Source organism: Strix aluco, chromosome 1 (assembly GCF_031877795.1).
Source record: "Strix aluco isolate bStrAlu1 chromosome 1, bStrAlu1.hap1, whole genome shotgun sequence".
In the NCBI taxonomy this organism is placed as follows: Eukaryota; Metazoa; Chordata; class Aves; order Strigiformes; family Strigidae; genus Strix; species Strix aluco.
In genome coordinates, this window is record NC_133931.1 from 139903443 (window position 1) to 139918889 (window position 15447).

A 15447-nucleotide genomic window follows, 5' to 3' on the forward strand; every position below is an offset into this window, starting at 1 on the left:
AAGAGCAAAATTTGGAATATGTTTCTTTTTCTACTATGAAGAAAAAAGAAAATTATAAAAGACAATATTTTTAGAAAGATACTGGGCAACATAATTATCTAGGAGACATGCCCGTGGTTTTAATTATACATGAACATTAGCATACGCTAAACATTCTGCAAAAAGTCTTTTTAAAATGAAAAAAAATGAGTGCAATAACAATTCTTCATATTATTCTAAAGAACACTGCTGTAATCTTAAATGCTTTTAGACCTGCTGACCTAAACTAGCTGTCAATGCATGTTAGTTGAAATATTCAAAAAGTTGTTGTCATTCACTAAAATATGTGCCAAAATAGAGCTTGCCTTCCCGTAAATGATAACTTTTAATGCTGTTAATGAAGTCATGTTCTGCTAATGCATTCAATATTTTTCCTGGAGCAAGAACCACAGCTTTCTGGATTTCAGTCTATAGTTGTGGTGCCATCCTTTTTGATTTTCATAGCTGCTTCTAAGTTGTAGAGTAGCCATTAAACTTTACAGCAATGACATCTTTGGAAAGATAGTAATACTGTATGCTGGAGATGATTACCAAAGCATTTATTACTTGAGTGCTTAGAAATAGAGAAGCACTGTAATGTCTAAATCCCACAAAAGCTGATTATTCTCCTCCTGAGCTTCAGACACAGAGCTGGAAAACGCATATGAACAGTAGGAAAGGAGCTGCAAAAACAGGCTTGCTGAAAACATTGTTTTAGGCTAGATATCTTTATCCAACATCCTATTTATCAGTTCTGAAATGCTAGGGACCATTACCTAAAAAAATAAAATCACTCAGTGCACTGAGTCTGTAATTATTATTGTAGTAATTTATATGGTACAAATTTCTAATCTCTAGTTATCTGTATATACACTGTGAAGCAGTGAGAGAATATAGAACATATAGATTTGAGATAGTAATCAGTGAGCAAACAGCAGAGCAATATCAAGACAAGACTTTGTTCAGAGAGAACAGAGAAACCATAACTTTTTTTGAGGAGCTATGGGGGGATGGTTCATCCATCCACTGCAGACAAGCTCTTTAAGAATAGACTATTTAATGCTGGATAAATGAAGGATAAAGAGTTGATCCCTCTAGGACATAAATCTGGGATTCCAAGTATAGGATGTCTTTTTAACCAAAGTTGTTGCTTCAGTCATTAAATTAGCTTTTCTTGCTATAAGGGATTCAAGGCAACAGCAGCAAAACATCCACTTCTTTTTAAGTACTGGACTGCCTCTTCTATGTCTTCCATAAAATGGAATTCAAAGAATACAAATATTGGCCGCTGGGCTTTTCTGAGGCAAGTTCTGAAGCTAAAGAGAAATAATCCAGGAAAGGACATATCAGCAAGAAACAATCAAAGCAAAATCAATCAAAGCAAAAACAAAAGCCCAAACCTTCAGACCTGATATATTTATATATATATATATACACCAGCCTTGCACCTCCTATTGAGATGCTTTAATACAGTGGTCTGCACCCAACTTTCCCAGCCAATACAATGCCCAGGAGAAGTTTCTCATTTTCATCATGGTGACAGGGAACTAAAACCAAGGCCAATATGGAGAATAAATCCTTTCCAATGAAGTTTGGGTGTAGCAGCCAAACTTTAGGCAGACGTGTGAGACATATGGCCACATTAATTTCTAGTTGACACCTGTAATTTTTTAAGACCTTGAATTTCCTGAGACTGACAAGAAATAAACAGTTAAGTTCACACCTCTCGCCTGCTTTGTACACATTGCATGAACTTACTGGCACTTGCTTTTTCTGTGATTAAACACATATTGGCAGGTTCACAGTCTCATATATCCATTAAAGTATAAGAGAAAAACCCTAGCATTTTTTAACTAACCAAAGTCTATTCAATACTTACAAATTGCTTGTAGCACTATGTAATTGCTACAAAGCTTAGCATGACAGAAAAATTCCACCTACTTGCAAATTTTAAACAAATGCATATTTGCCCACAGTTAGAAAGTTCAAAGCATTTATTTTTACAACTGTAAGTGGATACCAGTCCTGAGAGTAGTGAAAACTCTGCTCCTGTTCATCAAGTGAAGGCCCTGCACCACTTAAAACTTGCAAAGAAACAGTTTCAGAGGCAGGCACAGTGTACAAACTCAGACTGGTTCCACCTACTGAAATACACATTTACTGGAAAAGGCTTAGGCACCAAAGTAACAGGCCTTCCTTCAAAAGGTGGCTTTACAAAAGGGAGAAGGTCTCCTCCTCTGTGGCTGAAAAGAAACTGTAGGCATGAAAAAGTCACAGGAAAAAGAAAGTCCCACCTATACAGGGTATATCCACAGCTATGGAAAAGAGCTCTATACAGCGGTCAGAGTTCACTAGCCCCTGTCTTCCCTCTTCCACTCTCCATGTGTGTGAGAGACAGGGGCCTCAGTTAAAAATAAAAGAAAAATGAACAAACTATTGTGTTAATTCAGGAACTCCCATAAAAAGAGCTTAAAACAAGCATCTGCTAGCTCAATGTTTCAGCTGAACACAGCAAAGAAAGCAGGATGGGTGATCAGAGGGTCAAACATTTCAGAATTTCATTAATATTTTCTTGTTCTAATATGAAACGCCCAAGTTAAAGATTCTGGTCATGCTACTATAAGGCTTTTGTTTAGACTTATGTACCTGTGCTACTGAAGATTATGAAAACTGCCTTCGAAACCTCTTGATGTTGAATGCTGTCATAAAATGTACACTTGATATTTACTGCTATTTTCAGTGAAGTTACAAGCTCTCAAATTACATTAGGTCCATAAATGAAAAGAAAGTGAATATATGACATGCACCAATAAAGTGAACTTCTGCAGATGAAGTAATAAGAAATTCCTACCCAATAATTACCCAATATTTGAAGTCCCTCAGAGTCATCTTCAAGCAGTTAGAGAAATAGGGAAAAAAAGCAAAGCCCTTGTCATTATATTATTATACTCTTCTCTCATGAGGAAGGGACTGGCTGAGCCATTCAGAGACTCTCTAAATTAAAACCTATTAGTTCTTCCAAAACAAACAAAAAAAGCAACAAACAAACAAACTCAGAAAACCCCACCCCCCCGAACTTAGAAGATCTTACAGAAAATGAGGAGCCCAACTCTTCTGGTAAAACAAACAAGGGTGATTGGATTGCTGGAGAAAGACCTGGAGAAATCAAAAGACTAGCTAAAAAAAATCACTGCTCCAGAGAACATGCTATGCTGCTCTTTAAAGTAAGAACCAAAATCTGTAACCCTAAGGTTAGAAAGAAAAGATTTGGAAATTGTAACACAGTGGAAAGAAAATCACACCCACCTGGAAGATCAGTGGAGACTGTCCCAGTTTTTGAATAAGTCAAACAGGCCCAAGATATGGTGGAGGTTACTGCTGCAGCCATGCAGGAAAAGGAGCTGCAGGTGAGGGGAGGTGAGGGGTAGCAGAGACATTAACAGTAATGGACAGTGGGAAGATCAAGATTAAAGATCACTCTGAGTGGCAAAATGTCTCTCAGCACACCAACCCAAACTGGAATCTGTCTCAGATTGAACCCCTACATCACAGTGCACAAACTGGTAATAGCTTGTCTCTTCCTCCATCCCCCTTTTTAACCCCAGTAGGAATGAGCATAGACTTGATGTGATTAGATCACAAAAAGGGGACATGGAAAGGCTTCCCAGAGCCCTGGCCTGGTAGGAGTGTTTCACAGCCATAACAGAAACATCCCAGCTGCCAGGCACCAAAATGTTGTGGGTGCACAGCTCGTAACAGTGCTGTCTCCGGGCCATGGTATGAAACCCTTGAAGGGGACTATCCCAGCTCACTGCAGGCAGGAGAAGAAGCCTTCGCTGTGACTTTTGCCTCTCCTGCTTTCCTGGTGATAGCATCAGTGCTATACACAGAACTGATTTGATTGATATGAGAAAAATAAAACCAACTGCTTCACCAAAGGAATCGTTTTCTCAAAATCTTGAAATAATGAAAAAAGGTTATTGGAAACCATTTTCTGAGAGAAAACCAGAAATTTGGCTAACCTGATCAGTCAGAGCACCAGGCTGAACTGTCTAGAAACTGAAAATTGGTGTTAAAGAGCCAGACAGATGGCACTGTGGTAGATGTGGATTCACTGGGCTTTGGGTCTTCTCATCTTCACTTGTTGATGACTTTCTTGGTGACTTGACTTTAAGCTGAGTTCTGGATTGGCACAGAGCAGCTCAGAGAACTGGCATCCTTAAATGAAAAAAAAATAATCTGCAATGTAAATGTAATTTAGGCCATGCTCCCGATCAATGCTTTTTATATATTCTGGCTAAGAAACAAAGGCTGTTTTTCCTGCTGACTCTACTATATGACTACTCTCTCCTGTGCAAGAGCCCATCTTTGTTGCCCTTTTATCTATATTATGTTCACCGTAGCTACTGAAGATTACTGACCTGTACTTTTCAGGTAAGATCTGAAGCTGGAGCAAAATATAAAACTATGCCATCAACTGCAGTGTAACTCAAGCATGTTGCATAAGTGGGGACATCAGGCTCTAGTGTTACAGAAGGATCAGAGCTTACAGCCCTGCAAAACATCATTTGATATGTGCACTGAGTAAACTTCACACCATTTCTCAGCTGGCTGATTTGCTAATGTGGAATACATATCACTAAAATCAGTGGAAGCAAAGTACAGACTCCTGGAGCCAGGTAGCATCAATTGGATGACTTCACAGAGCTGAAGCAAAATTAAAGGCATCCAACCAAAGGGATATTCACTGAACACACACGGAGTTGCCAAACCTTCAGCTGAAGGTAGGCAAGTTGGGTTTTTTTATTGCTTCTGGGTTTCCACTGCTTTTCCTTTCATACTGCAATACCTGGCATCTACTCAATAGGTTACAGCACGGGCACAGTCTTTGTAACTGCTGAACATGTAATGAGAATATGTAATATTTCACCCAGTGCTAACCTTGTTTCATTTCCACCTTGTTTCCCTTCACTTTCTTTGCTTCACTTCTGTCATCTTGATTTCTATCCTGTGACCCTGTTCTTTTGTATAAGACTCCTCTATGTTCGTGATAGATTTTCTGATGTGGAAGTATTTTTCAACTGCAAAGCTTTCCCTTTGGATTGCTTCTTTCTGTGGGGAGTTGTTTCTGATGTGTCATTGCATGGTGGTGTAGAGAGAGATGTCATCTTTCTGAGAATTCAGAGTGACAGCAAACACACATATCAGCTCAACTTTTAATGTCTGATCACACTGCTCCTGATAGAGTTAGGCACTGAAAACAAGCTTGACTTCCAATATACACATAGACCATGGAGTTATATGAAGAAAGGCAAAAAGGCCTTTTGAAGAGTTGCAAAGGCTTCATGTTTGGGCACATGCCAGAAAATCCATACTGATAGTTAAATTAACATTGATATCACCATGAGAAATATCCCAGCTAAGTAAAATTCTGACTCAATGTTAGAAGTGTTAATTTTCCTAGGCCCTTAAATAGTAACAACCCTTAGTATTTAGTTATACTTGTATTATAAAACTGATTATGTTTTTTAGAGCAATTTGAGTCTATCATCAAACACCATCCATAAAACAGTATTAAAACCAGAATTAAAGTGCATTTTTACTAACAAAGGTCATCATGTTCTTACCCAACTGCTAGTGGAGAAACTATATTACAATCTGTGTATCCATTTCAGCATAATACTTCAACTGATGACATCAACGTGAGCTCCACAGTAGGAACAAAGCCAGAGTATGCATTAGAGACTGCCACTTTTGATTAAGATTCTTTGAGTAGACAGAAAGAAAGATTTTGCTTTCTGACTGAATCTTTTACCATTTGAATAGGTTGAAATTTAATACAGGCTATTTCAAACTTGAGCCAGCCTGATGAAATATGAAACATGAATCAGTTGAAGAATTCAGAAGACCCTAAACTTATTGCAGACATTTCAATGCATTCAGCTGTACTAATCACCTCCAGCGCTTTTTGCTGAGCACTTGCAGTAAAACCACTTTTTGTACAAATGCACTTCGTCTTTCAAACTGTCCGAGGTTTGTTCAAAATTACCTTCAAGTGCGTGTTATGATTTCTTCTGCAGCTTTTTAGTGCATTGGCTCCCCCTCCTGTTCATTTGGCGTAAGCAATAAACTGATCAAATCATAGAATCATAGAATGGTTTGGGTTGGAAGGGACCTTAAAGATCATCTATTTTCAACCCCTCTGCCCTGGGCAGGGACACCTTCCACTAGACCAGGTTGCTCAAAGCCCCGTCCAACCTGGCCTTGAACACTGCCAGGGAGGGGGCAGACACAGCTTCTCTGGGCAACCTGTTCCAGTGTCTCACCACCCTCACAGGAAAGAATTTCTTCCTCATATCTAATCTAAATCTACCCTCTTTCAGCTTAAAACTGTTACCCCTCGTCCTATCACTATCCTCACTGATAAAAAGTCGTCATCCTCCCCGCCCCCCCCCCCCCCGCCGTAGGCCACCTTGAAGTACTGGAAGGCTGCTATAAGGCCTCCCCAGAGCCTTCTCTTCTCCAGGCTGAACAACCCCAACTCTCTCAGCCTGTCCTCATAAGGGAGGTGCTCCAGCCCTCTGATCATCTTTGTGGCCTCCTCTGGACTGACTTGAGCAGGTCCATGTCTTTTTTATGTTGGGGGCTGCAGAGCTGGACACAGGACTCCAGGTGGGGTCTCACAAGAGCAGCATAAAAGGGGAGAATCCCCTCCCTCGACCTGCTGGTCACACTTCTCTTGATGCAGCCCAGGATACAGTTGGCTTTATGAGCTGCGAGTGTACATTGCTGGCTCACAGTCAGTTTTCCATCCACTAATACCCCAAGTCCTTCTCCACAGGGCTGCTCTCAATCCACTCATTGCCCAGCCTGTATTTGTGCTTGGGATTGCCTCCACCCATGTGCAGGACCTTGCACTTGGCCTTGTTGAACAACATGAGGTTCGCACGGGCCCACCTCTCCAGCCTGTCCAGGTCCCTCTGGATGGCACATCCCTTCCCTCCAGCATGTGGACCGCACAACACAGCTTGGTGTTGTTGGCAAACTTGCTGAGGGTGCACTCAATCCCACTGTCCATGTCACCAACAAAGATGTTAAACAGCGCCGGTCCCAACACCGACCTCTGAGGAACACCACTTGTCACTGCTCTCCACTTGGACATCGAGCTGTTGACCACAACTCTTTGAGTGCGAACATCCAGCCAATTCCTTATCCACTGAGAGGTCCATCTGTCAAATCCATGTCTCTCCAATTTAAAGACAAGGATGTCATGCGGGACAGCGTCAAAAACTTTGCACAAGTCCAGGTAGATGACGTCAGTTGCTCTTCCCTTATCTACCAGTGCTGTAACGCCCTTGTAGAAGGCCACAAAATTAATCAGGAACAATTTGCCCTTATGAAGCCATATTGGCTGTCACCAATCAGCTCCGTATTTTCCATGTGCCCTAGCATATATTCCAGGAGGATCTGCTCCATGATCTTGCTGAGCACAGAGGTGAGACTCACTGGCCTGTAGTTGCCCAGGTCTTCCTTTTTTCCCTCTTTAAAAATGGGGGTTACGTTTCCCATTTTCCAGTCAGCAGGAACTTCACTGGACTGCCACGATTTCTCAAATATGATGGGTAGTGGCTTAGCCACTTCATCTGCCAGTTCCCTCAGGACCTGCGGATGCATCTCATCAGTTCCCATGGTCTTGTGCACCTTCAGGTTCCTTAGATGGTCTCAAACTTGATCTTCTACAGTGGGCAGTTACAGAAGTTAATGGTGCCAGTTATAGAAGTTTCTCAGCACTTACCATGATTGGTTTTTGGAAGAATGTGTTTGAGGCTCACAAGAAAAGACTATTTCTCGGGTATTGCTGTGAAGGACACAATTGTTCAATACGTAAGAATATCTGGGTCCAAATCAGTGGTGTATATGAAATAATACAACACCACTGTGTGAGTGAAAGTTAAAAAAAATAAATCCTTTCCAGTGAATTAAAAAAAAAAAAAAATTTAAACAATGAAAAAGACAATGAAAAAAGGACTTTCAAGTCAACTCATTACCTGAAAACTTTAAAAAACAGTCCACTACAGAGTTAAGAGATGTGTAAATTAAAGCGTACATTTGAATATTGAAGCACAAGAAGTGGCCTGCAGTTCAACGAATGCAAAAAGAAGTATAAATTGTAACAGCAACAGGTAAAATGAAGAAGAGAAAGACCAGATGTGTAAGCTAACCAATGACAATTTGTATATGAGAATCAGAATTAAAATCAGTCACTAGCAAAAATCTGTGGATCTGAAAATGTGGTACCTTTCCTTTAAAAATAGCACTGGGAAGAACTCCTGATCTAATATGAATAGGAGGTAAACTGACAGAAAAATTGGAAATAAAATGACAAGGCCTCATAAAAAATTTGTCACAGTTTAACCCCAGCCACCTGCTAAGAACCACACAGCCGCTCACTTACTTCCCCCAGGTGTGATGGGGGAGAGGATCAGAAGGGTAAAAGTGAGAAAACTTGCGGGTTGAGAAAAAGACAGTTTAATAAGTACAGCAAAAGGCATGTGCGCAAGCAAAGCAAAACAAGGAATTCATTCACCACTCCTCATGGGTAGGCAGGAGCTCAGCCACCTCCAGGAGAGCAGGGCTCCATCACGGGTAACGGTGACTTGGGAAGACAAACGCCATCACTCCAAATGTCCCTCCCTTTCTTCTTCTTCCCCCAGCTTTTTAGTGCTGAGCATGACATCGTACAGTATGGGATATCCCTTTGGTCAGTTGGGATCAGCTGTCCCGGCTGTGTCCCCTCCCAACTTCTTGTGCCCCCCCCAGCCTCCTCGCTGGTGGAGTGGTGTGAGGAGCAGAAAAGGCCGTGACTCTGTGTGAGCGCTGCTCAGCAATAACTGAAACAGACCTGTATTATCAACGCCGTTTCCAGCACAAATCCAAAAGACAGACCCGTACTAGCTACTATGAAGAAAATTAACTCTATCCCAGCCAAAACCAGCACAGAAACATGGTAAGATATGTAGAAACCTGATTTCCATTCCTCCGTTCCCCAAACAATGAATCAGCAGTAGAAGGAGAAATGCTACAAATGCTTTCAGGGAAAGGCTGGTTACCATCAGTGTAGGCACAGTCCTGCAACAAAACCTGTGTGAGTGCATCAGGTTTTTGAGGCTACATGTAGGTGACACCAAAGATATTTTTAAAGTTCAGTGTATGTGGTGCATTTTTTTCTACTTGTCTGGAAGCACTACACATCAGGCAATGCCCACATCATCCTGCTGCAGCTCACAGTAAAAAAATCCTGAGATATATGGCCAGTAAAAGCCACATAAAACTCTTACTCGATTTAGTTAGCTTTATTAAAAATTAAGAATTAAAAAAGATCAATAAAAGGCAATGTTGCATAGATTAAGAACTATCAGACATCTTAAAAAGAAATTGTCACCATTCATGACTGAATGGGGACATCAGCAGTGAATTTCTGCAGATTATTGTAAGGATGAGAACACTACTCGATGTTTCTATCAACAGCTTTTGAGTGCTTATGACCACTGGCAGTGCAGTAAGACGGGGACAGCACAGTCATACATACAAAAACATCTTTTAACACAATGAGAATGAGGAAGGGGAAGATGCATCTGGCGAGTGGGTGATTCTGCAAGGAACAAGGCAGGGGCTCACATTGCCTGAGCAAGCTGCAGTGAACAGCATCAATGAGATGTAAAACCAGCAGGGGAATGACTTCTGACCTCCACTACCAGGTTTATTTTTATCCAAGACTGTTTAAAATTAATTGCATAAACAACCTGGAAAGAATACACCTTCTCCCCTGCTCCAAGGTATGCGTTTTGAATACTATGCTATAGTTAGCTCCTCCTTTGCTCATTTTCTTTCTGGCTCTCCTTTTGCACAATGACAGCTCCCACAAAACTAGAGAGCATCTTCTTCCTAGCACATGTGTTCAGTTTGGTGGTTAATGCAGCCTTCTAGAAATTTGGAGATGTGAATCTGTATCCTGTCACAGAAGCAAACATGTCACCCTTGTCTCTCACCTCCTGCGAGACCTCTAACCAGAAACTAATTTTTCAAAAAGTGACCATCATATTTGCTGTATTTCAGATCAAAAGAATGATCCTGGAAAAAAAATGCAAGTACTTACATGCAGGCTCTGAATCGTGAGCAGATGGCAATAACTACCTGGACTCCTGACTCAGCCATTGCAGCATTGGAAAGGGACAGGATTTCACACCCTTCCCCAGGATTAACATTTCCTACTGCTAGGTCTGGGCTGCTCCCCTCCCAGAATAACCCAGTTTTCAGGACATGAGTTTGAAATAGTTCAACTCATCCTATATGCAGTAACATGGAGACTTCTGTTGGCTTTGGCCCTGGAAGAGTTTTTAGGATTTGTTTTATATAAAGGCAAATGATGAGGCTTACTACAGAAATAAATGTGTGCCCTTCAATGGCCTTTGATATACATGAGAGACAAGAATATCTAATAGTTCTTACTACGAGCTGTTTAATTTCTGTTCTCCCCCATAAAAGCATAATCTATCACATTTGTTTTGGATCACAGATACTGTGTTTTATGCCAAAAAAGGAAAGTATTACATAATCCCATATAAGACTAGATCTATTAAAAGGAACAGATCTTTAACTGAAGAGATTATCTACAATTGCATGGACAGCTATGAATGGAACTTTCCGAAATTAAGCTGTTTGTAAAGTGATTACACTTGAATTGTTAGACTCTAAATAAGAAAGAGCTTCTGTATCATTGCATTTCAATGGGATGCATAAATAGTAACTTGTAATTTTACAACTATCCTACCTATTTTATTTTGGTTTTGAAGGTGTACTTTTGAATTTTACCTTTTTCCCAGTCATTACTGACATTGACAACCTTTATGCATTTATCTAACTACATGTGAAAATATTACAAGATCAGTTTGAAAGGCATGCCCCATCAAATCTGTAAACTGATAGCCAAGAACCATTTTTATGGAATGGTGCAATGTTTGGCAATGGTGCCTTGATTCCCTAATTTGGAACTGTAAAGGAACTACTGAAATACCAAGTGTCTAAACTGATATCACTATCAGAAAGAAAACCACTAAACTTGCTACTTCATAACACAAAGGCAAATCCCACTCCTCCTACTCTATAAAGCTAGAAATAAAGAACTAAAGCTTGATTCCACAACCAATCTGGACACCTCCCTCCCACCCTCCAAAAAACCCACCCAGACACTCGCATTAACACTTATCTCAACAAATGATAATCAAACCTTTTCCATTTCAATATTCTTACTCTGCTAACCCACTAGTAGAAATACTATAGTATTGTGTTTGTCCAGTGGTAAATGGCTGCTAGTTATCTACTACAACAAAACTTATGAGCTGTTGTCATCTAGGGCTGTATACATAAAGATGAAATTTTAAAGGTCAGAAGGGTCTTTTACTTAAAATGTAAATAGGGATTCATCCCATCTAGAATTAAAAACTTATTTTGTCCATATTCAGTGGTATGTATGAGCTGCACTCATCTTTGTACCAAGGTCTCTGAAGTAGACAGATAGAACAAGCCAAGCTAAATTGTGTCCCCTACTTACTTTGGACAAAGGATCACTCTGCTTTCTTCTCAAGTTTTTCTGATGATGGATAACTTTTTGTAAATTGTTGCCTGTGCAGAATTAAATGCCACCTTACTGCAGAATCCTCTTCTCTACAGTCTGTTTCTTCTCCAGCTCAACGTCTTTTTTCATTTCGTAAAGGTGCTGACAGAACAGAAAGTGTCACAACTCACTCCATGCAATCCACTGGAATCATTTCAGAAGACTGCAGAGCTGGGTAAGGTTACATTCTGTATCTACAACTGCTCTTATCAGGATTTCGGCACAGCAAAAACTAACTTCTGCGTAGTCATAAAGGTGCTAGGACAAACATCACTTCTAAAAATTAGAGCAGTCATTAACTATTACAACTTAAAGGTTCCTCTTAATAAGCTTGTAGTAAAGCAGCTGCTGTTGATTAATATTAAGCCTGCTTTTCCCTTTGCAGGAAAGGTTGCTTGCACATTCAGTTTCAACAAAAGTCACAAAACATATGGTAGCAACCACTGAGACAACTTGTTAGTAATCTTAATCCTTTTTGCTCATTAGTTTTGAATAACAGGCCTTTGCAACTCAGTCATTAAGCACACTATTCTACTTGACATAACTCAAACTCAGCCAATCCTAAAGCATAGCTACAGCTTTCAAGCTACTTTGAGTTTTCTCCCCAGTCCCACTCAGGAAACAGCGAAAGTGCTGTTAAAGAGAACACTGGCAGAAGAGCTTAGTACTTTCTAACTTTGCCACACTTGTAAGTACTTCTCAGACCAAGTCCATTTGCACTTACTTTTTTTCATGCTGAGCTTTTGTTTGTCTTGTTTCCTAATGAGGTAAAGCAGGACACCCAACTTTTCTCTACATTCCCCATTTTTCACTTAATTTCAGACACATACACCAAACAAGACTTTCAACTTTTTTAATTTACAGTATCGATTGCTCCGAGTTATGCCTTACTGTTGGCACACAGTAATTACATTCATCTGAACAATTGACTTAGTATGAAAAAAATGCAGTTAAAACATTAAAAATACCACTTTACACTGTGCGAAACAGAACCTTCAGAAGTAATGACATCGGCTACAGCCAGGCACCGAGGAAGGCTGGTGAGACTGGTTCCTTTTAGTCTACCAGCACATTCATTCCTGTACCCCTTCATCTGAAATTGCCTGTAACAGTAGATTTTTAGGTGAATGCATCTGCTGATTTAAGAAGTTTTAATAACTCTCAGCTTGGTCTTTAGCACATGTATTTCCAGAACAGGATGTTTTTCTGTTCTATTCATTACACCAAGAATGTCTGGTTTTGGAAGATTTACTGAACAAGGGGTTTCAGTAACATTTAGAAAACTGAAGATGTTTCTGAAGGGGAGTTATACTCTATTGGTGCATGCAGCTGTCAAAGTCTGGATGAATTGGGTAACATGCTTCCCCTAGATAAAAGAAAGTGGCTGGGCACAACTGCCATTTCACAAGTAGTACTTAAGTCAGATGAAATGCGTCCTTATTGCAAGCTTTAGACAGATTAATATATACCACAACACCTAGCACTGATTAAATTTAGAAAAATATTATCTTGGGTTTTTTTAGCCTTTGTTGTTTTGGTTTTTTTTAAATCTTTAAAGTAATGTAACAGAAGATGTATGGTGGAAGATGCCAAGAACCACCCTGCTTTTTAATCTGGAAGAACTGGGCTGTCAAAGCTATTACGCTGATGAAAATTACTCATTTGATTATTTACAGGGTTTTTTTTAAACAATGAAGAGGCAGGAAATGTTTATTTACTTATTTTTTAATTTTATGATCAAGAATGACTAAACATTATAGTAATTTAAACCAACCCAATTACATAGTTTCCATTAAGTTAATGGCTGCCAAACAAGCGTGTACTCCAGTGACCCACCGTGAGCAACATTATCTGACGGGTGAGATAGATTTTAAGGTTAGACACAGTACATGTAAAAATAGAAAATTTAAAAACCAATCTCATCACAGACATTTCCATTGCCATCTCCTTTGTGAAATAAATAAGGCAGCAGATAACTTTTACTTTGAAGTGGCATCTTTGAGGTATGCTATTAAGTCTGCTCTCTCAGACTTCTTCTTAATACCAGCAAAAATCATTTTTGTTCCTGGGATATACTTCTTTGGATTTTCCAAATACTCCATCAGAGTATCCTCACCCCAGGTGATACCTAGAGAGAAGGAAAAAAAGATAGTTAATGACTTTAAAATAACAAACACATTTATCTTCTTGTCCTCCATACTATTTTACTTTTCGGCAGATTTCAGTAATTCTAGAACTATCACTGGGAACTGAATATTTTTGTCCCTAGTAACTCAGAAGAGCAGCTTGAAGTTTACCTTTATTCTTATTAGCATCCGTGTAAGAGAAGCCCGCAGCTTGTCCAGTCTTGCGTCCAAATAGGCCATTCAGGTTGGGTCCAGTCTTGTGTTTGCCTCCCTTTTCAACCGTATGGCACTGGGAACACTTCTGGACAAAGATCTTCTTGCCCTTCTCAATATCTCCCATTTTCAGTACTAGACCAAGAACACACAGAGGTCAGTATCGCAATTTCAAGGTCACCCATTCAACAGGGACTTTAGAAGCGTCCCGTTGGTTTACAAAACCATATACACGGCCCATCAGCCTAGTAATTCCCCAGCACGCTTTCTAACCACAAGCTATAGCTCCTGGGTTTGAAGATTAGCAGAGACTCACTAGACTATGTAAAATGTATCAAGGTGATAAACATGCTTGAAGAGCAGGAAAAACCTTCCCTCAGCCAAAGTAGTTTCCCCACAGCACTTAAACGGTACAGAGATAATTTACAAAGAGCAAATTGAACACGACTTCCATATATAGATTGTAGATCTATAACAAGAGTTTCCTAGTCATGAATAACCTTGTGTAAAGGGGCAGAACCGCTCGCATGTTTTCCCTTTTCAGCTGGAAAAGCGCACCAGCACACCACCTGGGAAGGAGCCGAGGGCGACAGGCGTATATCTGGCCACGACCCGGGATACCTCCCGGAGCACCGGCCGGCAGTAACTCTAGTTGCACGCCGTGTGGCGGGAGCACCCAAGGGCAACCGCACCTCCCGGCTCCGGCTCTACCTCCACGGAGGCTGACCTTGAGGCGAGGAGCAGGCTCCAGGCGCGGGGGGACCGCTGCACGACTCCGGAGAGGCGGCTGGCCCACTCACCCCGCAAGGGCGCGCGGGCTAGGCCGCGCCACCCCCGACCCCGACCGGCCGCCAGCAGAGCCCGGGCAGCCCGGGTCCCCCCGCGCCTCTCCGGCCCCTCGGGCCGCAGCCGCCCGAAGTGGGGCCACTAGGCCCCGCGGTGACCTTCCGCCGCACCCCGGCCGCCTCCTTAGGCCGTGGCCCCGGGTTCCCCCGCCTCGGACCACGGAGGCGGGAATCGCGGTCTCGGGACAGACGAAAGCACCTCCCGCCTGCCCGCCCGCACCTCCCCGTCCCTCACCCCCTCCGAACTAACGGTCCCGCCAGCCCTAGGCCGAGGCCAAGTCCGGGCCAAAGGCCAGGCCAGGCCGCCCCGCCGGCGGCTGCTGCCGCTGCCCGCACCTGCCTGGCCGGCCGCTCTGCTGACGCTGCACCCCCGGCGGTGACCACAGCCCCGGTAACTCCCGCACCGTCCGGCCTCTGAGCCCAAGGACACGCCGTACTCCGCCCTATGTAAGCCGGTGTTGCCGCAACCAAACTTCGCCGGCCCTCAGTCCGCCCTTCCCGGCTTGACAACCAATCGAGTGCTGGCTGCAGGTCTCTGATTGGTTGTAGGGCCTGTCCGCCAAGGGAAACG

General features: G+C 41.8%; 1 protein-coding gene across 2 annotated transcripts; it reads right to left on the reverse strand.

Annotated features, from left to right (window-relative positions):
• Positions 1–12529: 12529 nt before the first annotated feature.
• Positions 12530–15355, reverse strand: CYCS (cytochrome c, somatic). 2 transcript variants are annotated; one of them, XM_074837573.1, is made up of 3 exons: positions 15213–15355; positions 13990–14166; positions 12530–13820 (listed from the first exon to the last, which is right to left on the reverse strand). In XM_074837573.1, the coding sequence occupies exons 2-3, from the start codon at positions 14156–14158 to the stop codon at positions 13672–13674; spliced, it is 318 nt and encodes a 105-aa protein (XP_074693674.1). In that variant the 5' UTR covers positions 14159–14166; positions 15213–15355; the 3' UTR covers positions 12530–13671. The 2 variants fall into 2 exon arrangements, with proteins under 2 accessions (XP_074693674.1, XP_074693683.1); XM_074837582.1 differs by having other exon boundaries at positions 15217–15354.
• Positions 15356–15447: the final 92 nt, after the last annotated feature.